At 32.3% G+C, this 26,480-nt stretch overlaps 1 protein-coding gene across 1 annotated transcript; it reads left to right on the top strand.

Annotated features, from left to right (window-relative positions):
• The first annotated feature begins 2,382 nt into the window (after window positions 1-2,382).
• Window positions 2,383-24,632, top strand: LOC131048151 (subtilisin-like protease SBT4.10). The gene is made up of 11 exons (XM_057982027.2): window positions 2,383-2,475; window positions 2,593-2,696; window positions 7,344-7,441; window positions 13,573-13,716; window positions 13,914-14,019; window positions 15,493-16,018; window positions 21,866-21,969; window positions 22,226-22,453; window positions 22,832-22,967; window positions 23,060-23,270; window positions 24,067-24,632. The coding sequence occupies exons 1-11, from the start codon at window positions 2,383-2,385 to the stop codon at window positions 24,630-24,632; spliced, it is 2,316 nt and encodes a 771-aa protein (XP_057838010.2).
• The last annotated feature ends 1,848 nt before the right edge of the window (window positions 24,633-26,480 follow it).

The following is a 26,480-nucleotide window of genomic DNA, read 5'->3' as shown; positions in this document are numbered from 1 at the left end:
GTAGGAATCCTCAAATTGCAATGTACCATTTTGGGAGTGGTGGTGGATGGTATTTCATCATCATGTGCTAATTGTGAGGTTCTATTATATTTTTTACATAAATTATGAGTAGAGTTGAATTGGCTTTAGAATTCAATTATTTTGACATAAGATCATTTCAAAGTGTGGTGGTGGCATGCCACAACATGGGTTAGGGACATGTGTTGACACAAATTGATCCATACCTATTCCACCTATCGTTTATCCTCCTTCACTTGGTATTCTTGCATACATTCAACACCTAGTAGTGATTTCAACATTAGGAGCATTGATTGCAGTCTTGGGAATTTTTTTCCCACCAATGTTTCAAGCATATCCTTACTTGAGTAAATTGAATCCCTAATAACCCCAAACCCTAATCATTGTATCTTTTCGCTAATACTTCATCAAGATAAAATATTCAAATTTGTTCTTATTTAGGTACCCCAAAACAATCTCTCACAACCCAAAACCTCTTTCTTACAACATGAGAGGTTTTTTGGTTCATTTATTATGTTCCCCCAAAAATATCAACTTATCTATTGTGTCATTTCTTCCATGTACTACCACCATCAATGGAAAAGTCCTCTTCCTACTTACATTCAATCTTGTTCCCTTTCTCTTATGCCTCCTTTTCTTTCTTTCTTTTTTCTTTCAAAATTCATTTTACCAAGGAACATTAACACAATTTGACTTAAAGATAACAATTACTTCCTTAACTTGAAATAAGTAATTAATTGATTGAAACTCCTAACCAAACTATTTAACCAATTAAAAGAAAAAAATATTTTTATTTCTTTTCTAATTCCCAAATGGATCATATAGCATTACCATGCAAGATCCATTCACTAAAATTAAACAAATGACATGAGGGAGTATATACAAACATGATCAAAACACACACATATACAATTTACCCACAACACAAATGGACTCTAGAATTGTCACTATTTCAAGTTTGAGTTTCCACAACCTTTTAATAAGGCATATCTAGTATTCAATTTGAGTATGATAAGGGTTGGCAAAAACATTTTAAACTTAATGTGAAATTTTTGAATAACCACGATTGTGGAAATTTAACCCAAACCTACGTATTCAAGTGGGGAAATGACCCTACACTTGCAGCCTCAATTCACATGTCAGTTATATATGCTTCATATATATAATAGTCAAAGCAAAATAAAGTTTCCCAATGGAATACAATGTCACATAAATCATATAATCATCCCATCCCATCCAAATATGGAAATATGATAACCAATTGAATATAGAATATTGAGAACAATTACTAATCATATCCATAATCTTGGTACAGATAAGGATAGTATTGAAATAAAGTGCTATAATAATCTACTCTTAGAAAGCATACTATATGCATCTCAAAATCGACAAAATAATAATCGGTGAAGAACCAAAATGTCAACATTTGATAATAACATATGTGTGTATGTGTGCGCGTGCGTGTCTATGCGTGCATGTATATGTATGTATGTATCTACCTACAAAGATAAAACAAAAAATAAATATTGTCAAATTTAACACAAAAGTATCACATGCATCTCACTCAAAATCCAAATGACAATCGAAATTAACCAAAAGTAACTGCTAAAGGCATTACCATATCAACCCAAGATAGTTGGACAGTCTAAATTTCTTCATGGTTTCAATCTAGTACATGCAATTTGAAGATTATATAGTTATCATCTAACATGACGAACTCTATGAATAAATTGACACAATAAATTCATGAAAATTTACATAATTCATCACGTTACATGAGAAAAAACTTATCTAGGATAGAAGCTTAATTCACCTCCCTAAAAAGTAAGATAAAATAAAAAAACTAATTGCCTTCTTAAGAGACTAACTGTCAACTTTAAATCTCTGAGTGTGAGAGAAGCTCTTAGCCGGAGTTAACAACACATTTTGTAGCGAGAAAAACAAGAAAAAAAATAACGCTCTCTCCGCCTAAGAACATCAAAAATGCCTTGAAAGTAGTGAACTCCAGGATAATAAACAATCCACAGCATTTAACATATATGCAATAATCATCTTCTTCAACAAGTTATTTATATGTGACAAACACTACAGTTCCAAATATATTTGGCAAAATCTACCATCTTTGTAAACATCCAAGAACATTCGTATAATTATTCAATGTTTTTTAGCCTTAGCATTTAGAATTATGGAAACAGAATTTGTCATAAGATAATGAATATCACAGCAGAAAAAGAAAAAGAGATTTGCACAGTGCTTGTATAGTAATATCAGATTGGATGTTTTCTCCAAGTAAAGAAAACATATCAGATTTAATCTAGACTATAAATAGTGTTGTGGAAGATGGCCATTCTGACCCATTTCAGAATGGCAGATATCAGCAAAACCCAGTTTTTACCACTGATCGTTTTATTTCTGGTGCACCTCAGTAGTAATGCATTTCAAGAATCAGATAAAAAGGTATTCATTTATGAAAAAATGGATTGGATTTATCATGACCAAGCAAAATAAGATATTTTGAAATTGTATTATCCAAAATGTTTACTGATAAGAGAAATTATTTGGGTGTTGAATCAGCTTCATATAATATATATGGGTGATATTCCATCTGATGTTGAAGGAGATTTCCACACAGTAGCTGCTTCATCTCACATTGATATGCTCCAGGATGTTGTTGGAGGGTAAGAATATATTTGATCTCACACTGATATGTTTCAAGATGTTGAAAAGTAAGAATATATTTCAGAGATATTAGATTTCTACAGTCTATAATGATTAGTCTGTCGACGTTTCTAGATCAAAAAGAATATAATTCAGATATATTAGATTTCCACAGTCTATAATGATTAGTCTGTTGATACTTCTAGATTAAACTGCATAAGATTTATATCACCATTTGAAATCACATTATATGATCCATCATAAGGATGAGAATGTGATCTTCTCAATATGATTGAAAACAATCAAATAAATCTGAGACAATTTAATTTAAAACGTTCAAATAAATCTTAAACAATTTAAGCTAGAAACACAACAAATTAAAAATATATTTTCTTAATTTTTTTTTATAGAACTCCTAAACTATTACGACATATAGGATACAACAAATTTTCATTGAATTCAACTTTTGCACTTTTTGCTGCTTCTGTGTTTTTTCCTCTTCTGGTCAAAGGGCTCCTACATGCTATATGATTAAAGTAAAAAGTGTGAAGACCCTGAATGAATAAATTTGATTAAAGAAGATTATGGGTAGATTATTTTTAAGTTGTATTATTTTTCGATTTGATAATTATAAGTGTGAAGACCTTGGCTTAGGTATGTTAGGTGGATCAAATTTGTTCAAGATGATAAAATGTGTGTTATTTAGCACGAAGCTTGTATGAATGAATTTGATTAAAGAGGATTATGGGTAGATTTTTTAAAAGTGGTATTCTTTTTAGATTTAATAATTATGTTGTTGGAAGGGTTTTGGTTTGTTATATTATTAAAAAATAAGATAATTATAAATATTATAAATGATTGATTAAGAGATGTATTCCAAGATATTAAAATGAAATTTCAATTAATTGCAATATACTTTTATTATTTTTGTTCAAAGTGTTTTGGTAAACATTCAAAATATTAAAATAATGCATGTGGATTTGCAAAGAAACATTTGATAGTGAAATCTCAAAAGAATGACAAACTAGTTAGAAACGTTTGTTACTATAGTGTTTGGAAGCCACAAATTTTATTGGATCCTTTACAATTTCCAAAACTTGTTCTTACGGTACCATAGAATGTTATTACTAGGATACAAGGGAAGCCAAATAACTTGATAGCAAGATGTTGGCTTGATTTACTCTAGAGATTGTTGATTGGATATTCAAACCTCTTAGGAGAGATAAATGTGTTATCTCCTCAATGAAAAACAAAGAGTCTAGAGCTAAGGACATTCCATTTATTAATGTTTTGTGTTATAAATATGGTTTGTTTTATAACCTTTTGGATTGACCAAACTTTCCTCACTAGTGAAAACATACAAATTAATAGTTGTACATTTTTCTTCAATCATGTGAATACCCTTTAATTTCATATATAGTTTCTATCATAGTGCATGCAAGAATATTATTAGACTTGTCTAAAGTGGATGTGTTTAGTCCCACTAAAACTTACTTATAATTGTCTTACTTAGCTCCAATATCTTAACTCTCTTATTGTTATTAGGAGAGTAAATAATGTATAAATTGAAACTTTGATTATGGGAATGGATAGACCATACAAAGAGTGTCTTTCACAAGAATCCAAGAAGGTGATTCAATACTATGAAAATTGATTCATATGATAGATGACATTCACTACGATTTAGTGAAAGGCCTCTTATGCTACCAAGGTACCCTAGCAACATGATTGTTTTGTTACAATTCAAGAGAGCATAAAATAGTTTATTATTATTGGTTATTAAAATCTTACAAGAGAAGTGATGATGTCATGGTGTTGATAAATAGTGTTATTTATAACATAAATTTGTTTGTAGATAGGTCATCTTTTGATCTTAGGGGATTCATAGAAGAAAAGATAGGAAATAGCTTCATTAATGACCATCAATTAGAGGAATTTTGAGAAATTATAAAAAATAAATCTCAAGTTATAGAATTGGATTTTACTAATTTACTCAACACTTGGTAAAAGCAAACCATCCATTTAAGCTCCATAAGGAACTTATGAAAGATGAAGAAAATTTGGAATTGCCTACTCATGATAAAAAAGGGTTGGCCACAATTTAATTCTCTATTAAAATTTGGAAGATGAAGTAAGTATCATAGATTCAACCCCTAAGTCAACAGTAATTAATGAAATTGAGATAAACAAGATGAAATTAGTAAATGTATCTTCCTCTAAGGTTGCAAGGCCTCCTAAATGTTAGTCCCATTAAAAAGTGACAAAAGAAGAAATGCAATGCATGACTTCACCTTCAACACCACAACTTATTATTTCTTGTGAATCAAAGGAGAGACAAACTTGAAAGGTTATTATAAAAGATCGAGGTGATGTGAAAACTAAGATAATACTTAAAATTATAGCAAAGAAGAGAGTACAATTACTTTCACATATAAGACTTTCCACATCTACAATAGATGTTCTGGAAACAACCACTCCAATGTCTCTCTAGACAAGGAAAATATATTATAATCAAGTGTCACTACTTCAACAAATAAGGGAGCATCTATTTCACCTACTTCAAACTGTACCCTTTCTCCTATTTTTGCATCCATGTCTTTTAATTACTTTATCTTATCCCCATAAATATTTGCCTCCCCTTCTAACACACCCACTTACCTTCTCTCAATCCACTATTCATATTTTCACTCCCCCCACAACATTCCACCTTTATTGATCAATACCTTCTCCGCATCAATCAAAATTTACTTCTCTTCCAAACACGAATTCATATTTGAAAACTCATAAGGAAAAACAAAAATATGTGGTTTTTTTAAACGATAAGAAAAAGGGGGAAACAGTAAAAACAACATTACTTTATACACTGTTACTCTTTCTTACCCGAGGGTTCTCCCACAAAGAAGGAAAAAAGATGAACCATATTGGGGAAGGATGATTGAGGAATTTTTTTTTTCTAAAATAGTCATGTGTACCTTCACTATATGAGAATAATCAAGATGTAAAACAAACAAATTACATAGTCATGCATAAACTCTTTTGGGCAAGGGAACTAGATCCTCAAAATATTAATTTGCTAAATATTACTATGGCTTTAATTTAAGAATGAATACAAAATGATGGAAGGAGTCAAAGTAGGAATTTGAGTTAAAGGAACACATTATCTTGTTAAAAAACTTACATAGAAAATTTGATCAATGCAATTTCAAGCATTTCTTTAGTTGTACCAAGTGTGAGAGATTTCATGAGACCACTACTTGATAAGATTACATGGTATAGTGGGAGAATTGATCCTTGAATTGAAAAAATATTTTTAAGAGGTCTAAAATTAATTAGTTAATAATTTCTTAAAGTTGTGTAATTAAGATTAATTAATAATTTATTAAAGTATGTTGATAGAGAAGCTAAATGAAAGATTTTGATTATTAAAATTTGAATATTTGTGACTTTGTATACAATATTTGGATATTGATTTCCAAAGTCCTATCTTGTGTATATAATCAAAATCTTTCATTTAGCTCCTCTATCAACATACTTTTTCGTAATATGTTAGCTTTTTAATAGGGTTCATTTACAACAAAATCTCATTTTTATGTATAGTTGAACTATTAAGTCATGATCATATTCAATAATTGTAATTCTTGTTTTTTTAAGAGTTTGTGGCTCTTTATACAATACTGGAGCATTTTGATTTGTGAAATCTTGTCTTGTGGTTTGCAACGACAATCTTGAATTCAATTATTCTGTCAACTTACTTGCTAATGACTACTTAACTAGAATTCTATTTATTAACTTATTGATAAATTCATAAAAGACACATAGTCTCTCATATTTGTGTGTGTGTATGTGTATGTGTATGTGTATGTGTATGTGTATATATACATATATTATACATACATATATGTATGCCTACATGTATGTATACATGTGTGTGTGTGTGTGTGTGTGTGTGTGTGTGTGTGTGTGTGTGTGTGTGTGTACATACATATACAAATACATACATATCAGTGATAAGAGATTTCCACAATTCATAATATCTTGAACAAAATTGAATCCAAAAATAGCTATATTTTGAAATTATGGATTGTGGAAATCTCTTATCACTAATTGATACCCTTCATGGGAGGGATTTGTGCTTTAAATATAAATGTTTTGAGTCATTGAGGATAAAACTCACAAAGTAATTCCTTTGGCTCTCTTCTTGACGATGGATCATAGAGTGTGATCCAAAACATTAATGCAAAAATCTTGAACACAATCGAATCTAGAAATAGCTATATCTTGATATTATGAATTGTGCAAATCTCTTATTATTGATTGATACCCTTCATAAGAAGAGACTCTGCTTTAAATCTAACCGTTTTGAATCATTGAAAATAAAACTTACATAGAAATTTTGGCTCAACAAATATATATAATTGAACCTTGCTCTCATACTTAAAAAATAAAAGAATATATGCTAATCTATTACATCTATTATAAAAATTATGAGTTTATGATTGTTAAAAAAAATAAGTTTGTTCATCCATTACTTTCTTGGATATTACTTATCAAGTTTTATTGTACATAAGAATGTTATTCCTGGTCTAGAATGTTTATAGCTATGAATAGATAAGAAAACTTATAAATAATTGAATCAACGGAAAATATTTTTTTTAATGTTATTCCAGCTATGAAGCAGCACAACAACGTTGGACACATAGTTATGGAAAGAGCTTCAACGGATTTGCAGCTTGGCTTAATCCATCAGAAGTAGAGGAGATTTCAGGTTGGATAATATGGAGCTGACTATTATAATTTTTTGTATAAATTATTCTTTTCTTATATTTTTTCTTTCTTTGATTTCGTTGAATTAAAATAATAACAGCTTTTGCTTGCGATGCATCACTCATTGTGGAATGAATATTGGAAATTAGCATAGTGCTTGTATAGTGTTATAAATTGGGGGAAATTCTCTTCCTTAATAATAGCAACCATTTGTATTTTCTCTGATTTTGTGGATTAAGGAAACAATTATCATCTTCCTACTATTTTTAAGTCTTAGTCAAAATAGGAGATTTTTTTTCCTTGCTAGTACTTTTGGCTATAAATAGCCATACATTTTGTTAAACTTAGTAGATATGAAAAGGTTATAATATAAATCATATTTTTTATTAGTTTAAAGAATATTTATTGTTGTATGGTTTTTTTGAGTTATTCTTTCAAATTTGTCACACTTTTTTAGATATGTAGTTAGTTAATAGGTTGCAAACTAGAGATAAAGGTGTGTTTGCATCATTTTGGTATTAGAGAAAATAAAGATGGTTTAGAGACAACTGGAAAAGAAGAAACACAAGGAATTGACAACCACAAAAGAATAATGATGAAGGATGATTTGGAAGAATAGAAACCATTAAAGCCAGATTGCATATAAATGATTCTAAAGAGGAACAAGAGAACTTGGGAAATGTAGCTTGGCTAGTAGACCTTATGGAGAAGCTTGCCAAAGCTATGTTCAAAAAAGTTTCCATGATGAAAGTTAATGTTAAAAATTTAAAAAGAAAAATTAACCTGGATTTATTGTTAGAGTTGGGTCCAAAAGTAGGTGTATTTTGAGTTGAAAGACATTGATAAAGATAACCCAAGAAGGGTAAAAATTGTAGAATCCAAATTGAAGTCCCATGCTACTCTTTGGTGGGAGAATTCATATGGATTTAGGTGAAGATAGGGAAGAAAAAAAAAATAGATTGTGACCCAAGACATTGAAAAATCTAATAGCTTGGTTCTTCTTTCTAATTATTAGCGAAAATACATTTAAAGAATTTTATAACCTAAGACAAAAGGGTCAGTATAGGGTTATATTGAGAAATTTATAAGGATTCAAATTTGGACTAATATACATGTGATTGAAAAACAAGCTCAACTAGGTTTATTAGTAGACTAAAGTTTCAACTCCAAGATGATCTTGTCTTAATCAAGGTACCTATTATGGATGTGAAAATAGTGAATAAATGGGTTGATAGCAACACAAATAGAGGAAAAGTCCAAGTTCTTCCAAAAGAATTAGAGAAGAGCTTGAGAGAATGTGAAGCCCAAGTTCAAAGCAAGGGAGTATTTCAAAGGTAGGGGGAAAAGGTGACAATATTTTGGAATTTGGAAGCCTCGCATAGTTTTATTTGAAATAAAACATAGAAATCCCAAAACTCTCCACTATTTCCTAAAACTTCCAATTGACCAACGTAGATAAAAGAAAACCCACAAGTTGTGGAAGTAGAGGTTGGGAACGAAATAATTTAATGCTACAAAATACCTTGGTGGTAGGAAATAAACAATCTATGAATAGCAATTACAAGAGGAAACATGTTTTTCAGACTACATACAAGTGCCAAGGAAACATATTCAAAGTGATTGTAGATGGTAGTTCAAATGACAATTTATTAAGTAACAAAATGGTCCAAGTGTTAAATCTTTGTTATATTCCTAAATCAAAAACATTTAAGATCTCCTAATTGAGGAAAGATGAAATCGTGTTTGTAGATAAGTCTTGTTGTGTTGTCTTTAATATTAGCTCCTATTAAGATAAGGTTTTGTGCAATGCATTTCTTATGGATTCTTGCAAGAAATCATCAACAAAGGTGTAGATATGGTTAAGCCAATATTAGATTTGACTCTATTTGACCTCCTAGCTGATTTGACTCCTTCAAGTGACATTATTGATCAAATCAATCTAATTCTTAGTGTCAAAGTCCCAAATGAAACTACCTATAGGTTGAGTCCTCTAGCGAATGAGAAAATGTGGAAACAAATTACTAAACTACTAAAAAAAAAAGATTTGAGACAAAAATTATGAGCTCATGTTCGTCACCTACTCTTATCTCCCCCCAGAAACGATGAAAGTGCAATATCATGTTTTGATTCTAGAGCCATTAAAAAAATTATTGTGAAGTATTATTTTCCATTTCCGCACAATACATTGTTTGTTGGGTGCTATGATCTCCAAGATTGACCTCAAGAGTTAATAACATCATATTCAAATTCATTATGTGAAGGTGATGAATGGAAGATTGACTTCAAAACCAAGGATGGTTTATATGAAAGGGTGGCGATGTTTGGATTCTCCAATGCCTTGACTACCTTCATGAGAACTATGAATTAGGTATTTAGAACATACATTGAAAAAAATGTTATAGTCTATTTTGATGATATCTTAATTTTCAATAGAAATGTGGAGGAGCATGTAGAACGTTTGAGGGTGGTGCTTGGAACACTATAAATCTTGTTTTTTTTTAAACCTTTTACATGAGAAATGCAATGGTTAACAAAAAAAGATTTCTACAACACAACAACAACCAATCTATTATTGGAGACCAATCAACATTAACCTACACTATGCCAACCTCATACTTGCAATCCACACATCCTTAATAAAAGTTTAGGATTTCAAAACAAATTTAGGAATAACTCTATTCCTTATTTGAACAATTATTCAAGAAACACAATTATCTAAATCCATTGACCATGTAGAGTAGAAGGGATCCTCAACTAAAACCTCAACCATAGTAACCTCACTTAATGAGGAAGAATTTCTAGTTGAAAATGTCATATGTTCCATTTAATCCATAAACATAGCAACAAGGACCAACCCAGAAACCACAACCAACTAATGGGATTAAATAAATGAGACGCTTGAATTAGTTCAAGTGGAGAAGTGATAATAGGGAACAACGAAGTTACCCAAGTCTCACTAGCCCTGGGGGAAGCCATCGATATCTCATTATGATCCCCATTGCAATTCATCAACATGTGGGTAGGGTAAGGGAAATCATCAAGCGGAGAGTTAGAATACACAATCAAATGATTATGAGATCATTCCACTACCATGTAGTTGACCATGCAATCTCAATTAGTGAGAATGATGAAAATCAAAAGCAACATTTTTGGTAGCAAATCACTATCTACAACATAATAGTAGGATATTAAGGTCAAACAACTGAGTCCACCACCTATCCTCAATCATCAAGATAATATACCCATGAAGAGCCCTAAAAATATCAATGTCCACAAAAATGCAAGCAAAGGTAGACTGACCAAAGTTCGACATGGTTGAATCCACCTTGAAAAAACCAATAGCATTGCCAATTTCCTCAATGCAAGAATATTCCTATAATTAGAGTGGATGATAAGACCCTTCCTAGTATAATATCAAGAGATTCAATAATAAGGTTGAAAGAAGGAAACCACAATTTGTGAGAGGAAATTTCAACCCACATCCACAACCTACCATCCAACACCAACATCATTCCTTCAAAGTTTAAAGGCTTGTAGTAAAAAAAAAAACCTAGCACAAGAAAAAACTCAATTGTGCTTTCAATGGGAGGCCACGAAGACTCCAAAACCCATTTATTCAACTATAAGAGAGAAGGTTAGATGCAATTAAATCTAGAAATTAAACTTTGACAAGGGTGAAAAAAATTATTGTTGATCACATCCTACCTAGAAACCATGACAAGGGAGGAGTGTGAACAAGAAAAGGCCAAGATTTCCACACAAAGGAAAGTGAGAATAATCAAAGGGAGTCCCTACACTAGCAATGGCCACATACCTGGAAAACCATGCTCCCCCCACATCAATAATCAATGAAACTTGACCAAAAGAATACATGATGACATTATCCACAACACCACCATTGATGTGGTAGGTTGAGCCAAATGTAAGAGACCTTGGCACACTAACATTCCAAATAGCATTGTCTAGAACAAGAGTAAAGTGTTCACAAGTGAGTAAATTGTGACAATAACCACACATTCTTTAGAGGCTTGTAATAGAGAAATCATTGTTGAAAGTAGCAATAAGGTTTTAAGAAATGGCTAGGAGGGACACTTTGAAAACAACATTTTAACACAATTTCGAGACTTGTAAAATATAGTCAAAGGTTGTTCATCAACCTTGAAAAGAGTGATTTTTACAAAGATAACAACTTTCCCTAGATAGTGTTATTTTAGTTGGTGATAGGGCATGCATCCAAAAAAATTCAAGGTAATTCATGAATGACCCACACCTCAAATATTCATAAAGGTGTGGAGCTTCCATGAGTAGTGAACTTTTATACTAAGGTTCATTAGAAATTACAAGAGTATAAGTACACCCTTAGCTAGTTTCATGAGTGAAAAGGTCTTTATTTGGACCGATGCAACTAATATAAATTTGAACAACTCAAAATGCAGATAACTAAAAATTTGATTCTTGCTAAACCAAAATTTGAGTGTGATGCTTCAAGGGTAGCTATCAAAGGAGTATTAATCCACAAAACTTGTGGCATTTTTAGATTTCAATGTTTGTATGGTACACATCTTGAAGGAATTACGAACTTAATTGATATGCAACCCATAATTCAACCAAGATGCTATAGGTTTTGTAAATAGTATTGAAAAAGTAGATGAATAATTCAAACACAAATTATAGGCAATGGATGAACAATATAAGAAACATGTTGACTTTCATATAAGGGAAAAATACTTCTTGGAAGGGGAAATGGTCACATGGTACATTTGCACAAGTAGAGGTATCTTCAAGACACTTATAACAAATTAAAGCTGGAAGGATAAATTACAATGTAAACTTATGCAATTTACCTTCCAAAGGATTCAAACATCAATCCTATTTTTTATGTGGCTAACCTATATTCAATATTTGTAGGAATAAATGATGAACATGACAAAGAAAACACCAACTAGATCAAGCACTTGCCAAAATGAGAACAAGTTGAACTATTATTGGACAACAAATTGGCTACTACAAGGTCCAGGGCATAAAAACATAATTCATCAAATGGTAAGGCCTACTATATTAATATAATACATAGATCATGTAGTTTGACTTGGTTAGGTATAGTAGAACAACTATACCATGTGACTTTGACCAAAGACGATCAAAATATTAAAAATGAAGGGTGAATGATGTGCCACTCATTATAGCACTTAATGTACTATTTGTAAATTGTTAGAAATTGGAGAAATTTAATTTAATAATAATACCAATTATTTGTAACTAATATATTTCTATAAAGTAAGGGATATAATGTTATGTGATGCTTTTATCGAGACTCAACTATGTAGTATTAGAGTTAAATTCATTTACTCATATTTCATGGGTATATGAAGTAGTTCACAAGAACTCATATCTCATGACTATGAATGATTCACTTAGCACTCATTACATCTAAGTGATGTTCACAAGGAAGAATGTGCATGAGTGGTCTGCTTAGCTTCTAGGTGATGCTCACAAGAGTGAAGCATTATCCCATATGAATTCTTGCATACCACTCTCATAAAGTATGTGTCACTGTAAACAACTAATCATGAAATATAGGTCAATAAGTTTGACTCAAAAATTATACAAAGAATCTTGATAAACTATCACATAATTTAACACTGAAAAATACAACCCACTTGATAAAGAAAAAGAGACATCTACTAACAAATAATAAATATAAGAATCTTTTCACTAAATCATGCTTCAGAATATATAAATCTGTTGTTATGATATAAATCATATCTTCTATATTTTTATATTGTCTTTAGGAATATTTATTCGGTGTTGTTTTTCCTCTACCTTATTATTTTCAGTTTGCTGTGTTAGTTTTCTTATCCATATTGAGTTAACAGAAGCAATCAGAGATAAAGGAGTTTCTGCATCAGCTTGACTATTTCATAATGTGAAATATAACATGTGTTCAATTTATTTCCATCCTTATATTTCATTTGTTTCAACAAGGCTTTAAATAAATTTTGGTACATTATTTTTCTATGGTTTGGCAACAATATTTTGAGCCATTTTTTAATTTCTCCACAGAATATGTAAATGTGTATATAATATATACCATCAATCTTGTTGATAGAAACCATTTTTAATAAAATGTAGGCATTGAAGGTGTTCTCTCTGTATTTGAAAACAAACAAAATACTCTTCACACAACAAGATCGTGGGATTTCTTAGGCTTTCCTCAGAATATCAAGAGAAATTTGTCCTACGAAAGCGATGTTATTGTTGGACTTCTAGACACAGGTATGTTGACATATTTATTTTTCTTCTAATTATCAGATACTTTGGAAATCGCTATGTTCTATCCATTTTATATCTGTATATATAAAGTAAGAATATGCTGAAATGATATCGAAAATCCAAAGCCTAAAGGTGATGAGTTAACTATATTTCTGAGTATTGATTATGCTGAGCATTTTTCAATGTGAGAAATGTTGCAGGAATATGGCCGGAGTCAGAAAGTTTTAGTGACACTGGATTTGGCCCAGTTCCATCCAAATGGAAAGGAAAATGTCAAGCTACATCAGATTTTAAGGCCTGCAACAAGTCAGTTTTTTATCATTTTATTATTGTTGGAATTTATTTGCATTGCAACAAATTTGATACCAAGTAGATTTAGAGATTTCTTGTCAATATGTGTTTTCCCATCTTTAAAGTCAACTGAAGTCCATATCTTTTTGATACCAAGTGTAACAATTTATAACTTACAATATTACCAGAGTATCTAACTAGGTAACATGTAAACAACACACATTGTAATCAAGTAGCCATTATTCATCTGGGCGATCTTATCTATTATGAGGATTGGTAAATTGTTATTTTTTTATTAGAAGTTGAAATTATTGTCAAGCATAATAGAAAGAGTGCCTAAAGCCTCTGCAAATAAATTAAAACAAAATAAAAAGAATGTACAAGAGATTAAGCAGCTAGAGCCAATATTATAAACTCAAAACTACGTCAACTGGGAGAGAAATCTCTATCAAGAAATGTATGTTGCAGGATATGCCTCCTTGGCAGTGAAAGATTACGTTTGCTGTCACCATTGTCTGAAAGCCTCAGCTTTTAACTAGATCAGTATATAAGAACTGTGTGATGCATAGTTTAAGCCACTAAGAAATGATGGAGAGATGATCCAACACAGCATTTAGAGTTGTCAATGTAACTCTGTATCTCAATGTTCACCATCAGACCCCTGCTTCAACATCAATTTTTATATAAACCCTACCTAATACTGACATTCAGTGCAGCTCTAATTATATAGATCATGACCAGTAATTCTAGAAAGACTATGTGAAAGTATACACTGACAAGTCAGTCATGCTCTTGCACCATAAAAGTTTAATTTAAAGTTTAATGCTGGTAAGCTGCTTTATTTCCTCCTGCCCTATTATTTATGTATTCTTCTTCAACTTCCTTCCAACTCTATTTATAGCCTATATACATATCTCAACTCCAAATTTAAATACTATCTCAACTTTCTTGTGCCATTAATAATCCCCATCGTCACAAAGGAGAAGTACTCAGGTTAAAGATGTATTGGGAAGGTATGTTTTATTACAAGAGCTTGGTTAAAGTTAAGATTATAAGAAATTACTTGATATATAATTCTGAATTATAATATTGTGAATTGTGATATTGTGAATTGTAATATTATGAATTATAATAAGGCATATAGAAAGAAATCCACTTCTAAGCTTCTATAAGCTAGCTCTTACAGGCCAAAATGAATAAAGTGTTCATAATGGAGTATGAAGCGTAAACAGAAAAATCTAAAATACTTTTGCAATTCCAATTCCATCTGTTTGAAGACCTATTTCTTTGGATTCAAAGGTTAATTAAGAATTTTGTAAGATTTAGATCTGGGGTTTCATCAATTAGTAACTTGGTTGGTAAGGTTGCCAAATCTCAAACTTGCTGTCATGAATTATAATTTGTACAGAAACAACACATAGTAGCTGTTTTTTGCTTCAAAATTGAAACTACCACAATACAGTTCTCTGAACAATGTTACTTTGGCAGAAAAATTATTGGAGCAAGCTTCTATAACAAAGGGTTGGCAGGTGATCCAGCTAAAGATTTCTTGTCACCAAGAGATGGTCATGGTCATGGATCACACACATCATCCACAGCAGCTGGGAATGTTCTGAAAAATGCAAGCTTTCTTGGAGTGGGGCAAGGGGATGCCCGTGGAGGAGTACCTGGTGCAAGGATTGCTATGTATAAGGTCTGTTGGGCACCTGAAGGAACATGCGAGGATGTAGATATTCTTGCTGCGTTTGATGATGCCATCCATGATGGAGTGGATATAATTTCTATTTCAGTTGGAAAGTCAGGCTATATCTTGGAGTACTTTGAAGATCCAATTGCAATTGGATCATTTCATGCCATGAAAAAAGGGATTTTGGTGTCAGCTTCTGCAGGAAATGATGGACCTGATCTACAAAGCATTTGCAACTATAGCCCCTGGACTCTCACTGTGGCTGCCAGCACAACTGATCGGAAATTCATCTCCCCACTTGTTCTGGGGAACAATATGACTTTGGAGGTAGCTAAACCCTGCCTTGTTATATTAATCTATTATTTGGATAATAAGGATTGTCCAATAGATCCTGGTATAGATAATTATAATTTTACTTACCTTCACCTAAAATTGGAAGGAGTGCAAAAATGTTGCAATAAATCTTTATCCAAATGGATTTTTTTTATCAGTTTAGATGCCATTTTCAAGCTTGTCACTATAAGCCATGTATAGTCAATCAGTGCTATCGTACAATATCCAAAACATGAATTGTTTGATTCACAAAACCAACAAGCTATATAAATTATTCAACTTTGAAGTGCTTCTGTGTTACTCATCAAACACAGGAAAGTTCATTATCACATCACTCATCCTAACTGTCTCCCTGCTTGCAAGACATAAGATTCCACACCACCTTATCTCACCATAGGTTCTGCATTAGAAGTCATCATTTGAAGCACCCAAGAAATATGTTCTTGGAATTTCAGCTCTAATATTAGTAACTCATATTTTCAACTTTGGAGTTCTCTCATCTAAGGGCTAACGATCTTATTGATTAAAATAGAGTACAATGAGACAGGAATCAAAAGCAGCCTGCAAAAGCCAGATGTAATGTCCCAAAATAAATTGTAAAACACTATGTTCATAACTTACCCAATTTATCAATTCAATCCCTAAATGTGCCTCCATCAACTGTAACAAGACTGACATGTCTCCTACTCATATGTCAGGAATGTCTTGAGTATGCAATAATAGGAAGACTTAAATAAGAATAGGACACTCTTAAAGGCTGGTTAATATGTATCTGATTTTGGAACCAACATAGAGAACTGCCATGTTGATCTTCTTAATTGTAAGATACATTAAAATGATAGACACCAGTAAGAAGTGCTAAAGACGCCTTGAAACTGAATGTCAAAGGCTTACAGTTTGGTCCAGTGCTAGAGGTTTCCTACACTTTCATTGCAGCTGTTGCTTAGAAAAATTAGAAGCCTTTTTTGAGGGTTGTTTTGGGGTTTCTTTCTTCTGTTTATTTTCAGCCATCATATAAAATTTGCATTGAAAATTTAGAGAAAACATTTATATAAAAATATAGATAAATTGCATTGAAAATTTAAATATAGAACTTATAAAAAATATAGATAAAAAACTTTGAAAGAAGATGCCAATTTTAATCATGTGGCAAGAAAAATGATTAGCAGAGTTATAATTTCAGCCCCCTTTCTACATGGTTAGATTCATCTATCCTAAATAATAGGATAACGTCTTTTCCAAGATAAGATTCTAAACATTTCAGTTGGCTGTTAAAAAATATAAATAGGATCACATTTACCATAAAAATAGATGCAATAGCATGTAAGTATCCAGGAATTGCCTTCTATACAATTTTCAACTTCCATTGTTTTAAGTATACGAAATTCTAGAAAGCTAAACAACAGAGACACGTACCCCATTTGTGATAAGAAAATAAATGTTGAAATTGTTCACATTACCTGGTACTAGACAACTTGAAAATTCATAAAGCCTTGATTTCCACTCCATGTAGCCATAGTTTCCAAAATAACAAAAGCTTTCGATAACATTAACATCTGAATTTTTAAATTTTTTTTATTCTGACCTTTTCTACATTATGCACTTCTGGATTGCCATGTTCAAGTCAAGATTCCCAAATTTTAGTTCTATTTCAGAATCCATCTCCAAGGAACAAGCACTTGAGCCAATTATGTTCTTTAAATTCTATTTCCTAGTGAATTCCCAATAAAAGAGAGACAATTAATGCCCCAAAACTGAAAGGGAAAATTGGGCATTCTAACAGAAACTAGATAAGGAGAGAAAAAAAAACAGTACAGGAAGAGGATTAAACCTTACAAACCAGGGTTTCATACTCAGGAAAACTTTGTCCTAGAACTAGGGAACCTTGTTCCCTAAAGCATAGAATCCCTATCCTTCGGAATTACAGATAATAAAGAAAATTCTTTTGAAAAGAGAGTAAATAATTATATTGTTTTCCAATGGGGCTTCCAGCTTTCTGTAATCTATGTATGTAGGTCAACCAAACTTGGCCAAAATATTTAGAACTTGCAAATCGAAGTACCTTATTATTCATAACATGACATCGTCCCCAAAAGTCATGCAGTCTGACTCTCAACCAAATCAAGCTAAACCTTATCATCCAAAGGAAGATCCTAACATGTCTAAGAGGATTTTACAATACCCTATCATTGTCTCAAGAGACAATCTCATCATTGAGAGAAATGATACAAACCCTTGGTTTCTACTTATGAGATACACATTTATAAATTAGTCAAATTATCTAGTTTATTATTTTATTAAACCCTAAATATATTGGTAGAGGTCATTTTTATCTTTGAAATAGATTATTAATAAAATTAATCAGCTGTCTAACTAATTTAATTATTAAAATTCTATTTGGTGTGGGTTTAAAAAAATGGACCTATAGTTAATCAAGAATTTTTAATTTCAGTGTTCCAAAAATGAAGATCCTGGCTTCTTCAAACAAGGCAATTAGAATGAAGAAACATAAATAGTAGTTGGACTTAGAACCTTCGAAGATTTATACTAGTATTGGAAAATATAGTCTTTTAATTAATGTACATGTATTTTACATCAATTTTAATTAAATATTTTTCTCACTGGCTATTGTATAAACAACAATAATTAGGCTGTTACGATGCCGTTCACCTTCTACAGAATGCGAGTTAATGCAATTATGGCAGCCAGGGTCTCTGGTCTGTCCAAATTATCAACCTTTAGATTTTGAGGAATTATAAATCACATGTTTTAAATATTAGAAAAGATCATGTCTCTCTTTGGAATGAAATGTTCAAGTTTGTAAATGCCTAGAGGTATGAATGAAGGTTCTCAAAGAGTAGAAAGATCAAATTTTCAAGTTGAAAATAATATCAGCATGCTCATCACATTGATATCATGTTTTTATAATGATGATGATATGAAGAACGATGTGGTAGAGACCAAAGAAGAATTCCATAATCGAATTAAAAAAGGAACCATCTAATAGATAATTTCAGTAGAAAAATGGAAACCTAGTCCATATGGGTCATTGTACCAGAATAAGAGAGAACATTTTATGATAAAGAAAAATATTTTTGAAAAGTTAAGACATCTTGAACATCTAGATAATAAAAGAAAGTCATACATCATTTTAAGAGGAATTCAACAGGTAGAGCACCAATAGAGGAGCTAGTCGATCTAATTTGATATTTAATTATATTACTTAAATGCTGAAATTTTGGGTTGATTGAGTTGGTATTCCAGCATACCTTGGAAACTAAATTCCAAGCAATGTAGTGATTAGAAAAACCACAGAAGAGGTTTGGTTGAGGATCAAACCAATGGTAGATCCCACCTTAGCGTATTTGTGTATTGCATATGTGTGCATACCTGATGAGAAAAGGAAGAAGCTGAACATGAAAAGTTAGAAGTTCATCTTTCATGGATGAGTAGGGAGTTAAGGCTACAAGGTGTGTGATTCTATCAAATTATCAGTTTTTGATCAACAGAGATGTCATATTTCATTAAAAAATGTGTACCCAAATAAAGTGGTAGACAATGAGCTTCCTATAGTTGATCTGAATTTGATTTAGTTCAGCCATTACACCAAGAGATTGATCAAGCTAGTGATAAAGAAGAACTTGGCATACAACTTGGTGAAGAACAAGGAGCTGATGGTGCATGTAAGGGATAAAGTGTAGAATTTCCTCCGCGACTCTAAAAAAGTCAGTAAGGATTACAAAAACATTGCTTGGATTAAGGGAATTTAACCAGTTCATCTTTGCTTTAGCATCCTTTGCAGTTGAGCAAAAAATAGTTCCAAAGCATCTAAGTGGAAGAAGGCATTGAATTCTGAATACAAGTTCTTGTTGACCAACACGACTTGGAGTTTAACCACACTTCCTGTAGGGAGAAAAACCAATGGGGAAAAATGCAAAAGCTCAAAGTAGATTGAACCATTGACTATTATGGTATATTTTCTCCTATGATTCAACTCACATCTTTTCAAGTTTTTCTTGGTGTTAGTACAGTTAAGAACTTAAAAATCCAGTTAGTTACAGTCTTATTCAAGGGTACGGTTAACATAGAGAAAGTGGTTTAAATCATGTTCACAATCCTACAACTATTATTCACAAAATTATCTAACATAAGAATTATAGACTCATCAAATCATGTTGGGAGATCACATCAACCAATCATGGCTTTCATCCTAACAATTCTATCTAAATTGTATAAATTATTAAAATGAGCACAACTTTTTCAAAACGCAACAATTTTTGAACCTTTGAAATCTAAGATTCGTGTTCGTTCAAGAGTTAACCAAACACAATAATATAAATTTCAAGAGATAGCCTATGACCTATCACTTCCTGAAGAGTTAGCATTCCCCATTAGACAAGTGTTATCAACAAGTTGAAGATGGGCAAATAGATCCATACCTTCCACAATATAAAAGAAAAAAATAGATCCAAAACACTTGAGTTTTTTTAAAAACCTAACAAGTCCTTCTGCCAAAATGAGAAAGATATGCAAAGAGAGGATGTCACTGACATTGACCTCTTTCAAAAGAGAAAATGGTAGAACGGAGAATAGTTTGTAAGAATTGAAAAGGAAGGGTAGGTGTCACAAGCCATGATTCATTGAATCTAGATATCATCAAAACCAAAGGCACATAAGATATCTCCTATAAATTTCTAGAAAAACCTATCATAAGTCTTTAAGTTTTATGAACATAGAACTTTTGTTTTTAACATGCATATAGTGAATAGCTTCCTGGGCAATAACAATAACATCAAGGATTTAGCATCCATGTACAAAACCCTCCCTTGTTCTAGGAAAATGATATAAAATAGGAGCCTTTTTAGCACCTCACCAATAGTTTTATAAAATTTGTTATATATAGTATTGTATAGAGCTATAGGCTAGACATCAAAAAAATTCAAATATAATTATTCAAAGAAATCAAGGAAAAGGAACTATTAAGAGATTTTAACTTTTGTTTAGAAGTGTGCGACTCTTTAGAAACCTCCAAAATGTCATTTTTGACAACAGCATAGAAATATTGAAAGAAATCAAAGATCCATTTGGACCCAAGCTTTTATCTTTTTTCATCAAATAGACCATCTACTTCAACTCCATGAAAATAAGGCCCTTCAGGAAGGAATTATTTTGAGGGAACATGACTCGAGAAATACAATTCAAAATAATATGTCTGTGAGAAATGACTTCTAATTGAATTTATTGAATGGATTCAATCTTGGACCCATCCTTTCTTTAAATCTCCTTGAAAGCACATGTTTCTCTGCCATAATAGAGTGGTGAAAAAGAGAAAAATTCCCACCCCTTTCCTATAAGCATTTAGCCCAAAATATTTTCATATTCATTTTAGAGTTCAGAATATTGATTTAAGAGATCTGAGATCGGAACTTAAACTTCGCTCTTGAATAAACATTGGATCCCCACTAACTTATTCCTTTTTCTTTGCATGATGTTACCACATAATGAAATTTTTTCGTCCTTCAATTTTTATTTGACAAAACATAATTTATGAAACAAATTATACACAGTCAATTCTATGATGAGATTCAACTTCCTGCCAGCAAAATCTAATATTTTCTTTTAAGCCATTCTTCCAAATGTTTGGTTTCCTCATGGTCAATTTTATCTTAACTACTCTGTTTTTTTTATTTTTTGGTTATTACTTATATTTTGTTGCATAGCATACAAAATTACAAATAAAGGAATAGCTAGCGATTGGACATCAACCATAATCTTCTATTTCTTGAAACTTTTACTTGCAGTGAGTTTATCCTGAGCTAACAAAAGTTGGTTTTACTACAGGGAACAGCTATAAACACATTTTCCATGGAAGAGCAATGGTATCCTTTAATATACGCTGGGAATGCCCCCAATACTTCTGGGGGTTACTCTTCAGAGGAGGCAAGGTGACATGCAAATTTATTTCAGATATCCATAACTAGAGGTTTTAGTTTCTTTAATGCTTTTTAGAAAGCAATGTGTTATTTCTGGAATCAATGGTGATAAAAAGAAATGACAAATTGATTCAAAAAGATTGTGAAAGATTTGAAAAAGCAAGTGACATATTGCTTGCCCTTTATAACTGTCTAAAAACATTTTGAACTCACTGGTGTGTATTCTTTCTAAACCAAAATTCTGGATTTTGCTGTATGTATTCCTCAGACAATGTTATCCAGATTCTTTGGATCCCGCACAAGTGAAAGGAAAGATAGTGCTTTGTGACAAAACATATAATGATTCAGCAGTGCTATCAGCTGGAGGTGCTGGTGTCATACTTGGTTGGGATTACATTGACGAATACACTGGGGTAGCAAAAAAGTATGCTCTTCCTGCAACACTGTTATCAACTGCAGAAGCAAACAAGATAAAGTCTTACATCAACTCCACAAGGTAATTGGATTACTTAATCACCTTAAACAATTTTGAACAAGGATAAGTCTTTAATGCAACAAAAAGAACTTAACACATCCCTAAAAACTACCAAGATTTAACATGTTAACCCATGAATTTAACTGTGATACTCTGAAATAAGTTTTTTGGATGCAATGAGATAATAATCATGTTGGTATAGTCAAATCCTGTGGCATGTGATTTTGTATACTTGTACGGCAAAATTATAATGTCCCATCTGAGTAAAGTCTGCCAATATCTAACCCTATCAGTCGATTTTCAATTTTGATAAAATTCTAAACAGAGTTACAAGAGGTTGACTATTGCATATTAAGTTTGTGTTACAATAATTAATCTCATTTCTTCATTTTAATTTTGAATCACTTCTGTATTCTGTTGCAGCTCACCTCTTGCAAAAATATTGAGAACTATTACTCCCAATGGTGCAGTTGCACCTATAGTGCCTCATTTCTCATCCAGAGGTCCAAGTCCAGTTATAAAAAGTTTACTCAAGGTAACATTCTTGAACCTAGACGGACAATTGAATGCTCTGTTATAGTATTGTATGATCACATTAACTAATTGAACTTATTTTACTGTTACAAGCCTGACATTACTGCCCCTGGAGTGAATGTCCTGGCTGCTTGGTCCAAGGTTGCACCCATAAGTGGCTTAGGGGATACAAGGTTTGTGGATTTTAACATGATTTCTCGAACATCCATGGCCTGCCCTCATGCCACAGCAACTGCAGCCTATGTCAAGTCCTTTCATCCTGATTGGTCGCCTGCAGCTATTAAGTCCGCTCTCATGACGACAGGTATCATATGAATTTTCAATATAAAGTCTTTTCTAGTAAGAATCAAAGAAGTACATGATCCACCTAGGTGATTTGATAAATAAAAGATTATAGAGAAATCTCATCCCTGGAGAGATCTAGTTACAATTTTCCTAGTTAGACTTTTCAGTAGTCTGAGTGTTAGAGATCTATAGTCCAAACGATTTGGAGCAAACCTGTGGGGAATGATGAGTTTTGTACAGTAACCAAGCTTCCAATCTAAAATTTTCTTGGATTTCATTGACTAGCTATGAGGACAGATGGACATAGGATCTCCAAGAGTTACAGAAATATAATTTATAGCTCCCTTGAAAAGCATTGAACAATTCAAGAAGGAATGGCAGAGTGGTCTGAAATGAACAGTTTTTGAGCTTGTCCAGGTTTTGTAATTAGGATAGCAAATAAAGGAAATCTGATTTTTGGGAAATCTCGGAGTTAAATGTGCTTGAGCTGGAACCAAAATAGTACAAAAATGATATTTAAGAATCAAGCAAATCATTTTTAAGGTCATAGAACATGTCAATGTAATGGACTAATGTAATTTACAATCACCAATAGCTGCTTGTCTTCTTTCAAATGAAGATCAAAGTAATTAATTTGTATCTTTTCTTCATGCTATGGTTTATCTATATACTGAACTCTGGGGTTTTAATGTTATCATTCATTGTACTATGGACCACATATGTTATTTGTAATGTTAATTATTCAATCATGTGTGTGGAAATTATCCAATTTATCTGCAAGCCTTTTTATTTATTACCTTCAATATGTTTTGCAGCTCATCCTTTGAATGATAAGCTCGATGGCAATGGAGATGCAGAATTTGGATATGGCTCTAGCCTCATTGATCCAGTGAAAGCCATGGACCCGGGGCTTGTGTATGATGCAGACGTAAATGATTACATCAACATGATGTGCAGCCAAGGTTACAACACTACAGCCTTGCGTTTAGTAACAGGAGACAATAGTGTCTGCTCCTCCAATGTAACTAAGAAAAAACTTAGAGGAGTGAGGCAACTCAATTATCCTTCCATGATGGTTCTTCCTAAGGCAAACACATCATATTCCGTTAAATTTCCCAGAACAGTGACTAATGTAGGACCTGCAGATTGTACATACCAGTCTGTGATAATTGAACCCTCTGGAGTGGATGTGGAGGTAACACCAGATACCCTGTCTTTCACATCCCTCGACCAAAAGTTGTCTTATACTGTAAAAGTTAGAGGTGGAGGTCTACCTGTGGAAACCATGCTAGCAGGTGCATTAACTTGGAATTGTGGCCAGTACAGTGTAAGAAGCCCAATTGTTGTATATCCCCCTTTTGTTAGGAGCAGGGGATCTTAGTTTGATTATTATTTCTATTAATGGCTTATTATCATTCATGTTTTTTATTTATGAAAAAATGTAAAAATTGATTACAATGAGTAGACAGTCAACAGACTGTCAAGGGGAACTCACAGAAAACAGCCAAGAACAGCATATAAACACATTGCATACTGCCCATAATCGCTTATTATTATTCATGTTGATGACAGGTCACTCTTTTGATGGGCATTTATTATCATTCATCTTGATATTGGATCACAAAGAAAGAGACCAAGTTTAGATTCAATTTTTATGCAGTTTATTTTGTGCAAAAATACCTTACAATAATTTATGATTTTATGAACATTAAAATCTTAGCTTCATCTTGCTCTTGAGTAGCTTAAAACTTACCTTCACATTTTCAATTCTATAATATTTTTTATTGGAAATATTTCATTATCATTCATATTAATAAAAACAAATGGATAGAGATAAATTTTCCAGTAAAATGTAGCTGGTTAGTATATATTGTTAAAATTAGAACCAGAAAGCTAAAAACTCAGATAACTGCAACTAGAAAAAATTATGAGAACAAGATACACAACTATTTATCCTGGGAAAACCCTCCACCTGAGGGTGAACACTGAAAAACCCAGCCACACCAAAAAAAAAATTATTGAATGCTCGAATTGAGTACAGAGCTCTCACACTTAACAGTCAATCGTCTAGCAATGATTGATAATACTTAAAATTAAAAGAATATTACCAAAGTACTGCTTACAAATAAAGTTGGAGAAGATGATATGAGATCAAATTTTCACACACAGATGATCACAATTGAACATAAATAATTATATCAGAATGACTGAAGATATGCAAGATCGCAGCAGCAGATATTGATCAGCAAAATCCTGAGCTTTTCCACCGATAATCATCAAATACATAAGAATATCAATCATCTTAAACTTCACACCCCTCGGCATATATATAACACATCAACACAAAGAAGGAAGATGGAAGGCCAAGCACCAAAAGAAGTTGTCAGTTACACAACCGACATACACAAGGAGATAATGAACTTTCAACGGATGAAATCCACGATGGAATAAACTGCTGCCAGCACATACACAGGTCGGAGACAGTAATAGAGGAAGTTATAATACTTCCAACTAATAGTCGAACAAGAAATAAAGAACAGCAAGACGATATAACAACCATCAAAGAAATAAATAACTCTTTAATCTCCCGAAGCTACAACATTAACAATCCCTCTTAGCAAAGGAGATATCATTTACAAATTTTCAAGTCATGGAGTCTCTCAACATGACAGCACAATGGCTACACCCATACATATAAATAGCAAAATTAATCACGGATTCTCTCAACGTGATAGCATCATGGATTCTCTCAACATGATGTTCACCATGGCTACTCCCATGAGTGAAATAAACACAAGCTCTCATCATGGAGTCACTCAACGTGATGTTGTCATGGAGTCTCTCAACATGACATCCACTATGGCTACCCCCATAAGTGGGAAGAGCATCAAGGGCTTCACCTCAAATTTCTTCGTCACAAAGAAAAACTGCATTACAAGGGATTGCACCTCAAACTTCTCCCTCACAGAGAAGAACTCATTAACAACATGTAAAAGATTCATTGAAGCTGAGATTCTCTCTCAGCAAGAGCATCATTCTCCACAATACCAAGCTTGTCTCGAAAATAACAAAACTTCACTATAGGAAGTGGCTTGGTGAGAATGTCCGCTATTTTCTTATCTATGCAAATGTACTTGAGCTCCACTGTTTTCCTTTGAACCATATCTCTCAAGTAATGATATTTTATTTCCACATGCTTGGTTCTATCATAGAAAACAGGATTAACCGA

Source organism: Cryptomeria japonica, chromosome 8 (genome assembly GCF_030272615.1).
Source record: "Cryptomeria japonica chromosome 8, Sugi_1.0, whole genome shotgun sequence".
NCBI classification, from domain to species: Eukaryota; Viridiplantae; Streptophyta; class Pinopsida; order Cupressales; family Cupressaceae; genus Cryptomeria; species Cryptomeria japonica.
Note: the sequence above shows the minus strand (reverse complement) of the source record. Positions and strands in the feature narration are given on the sequence as shown.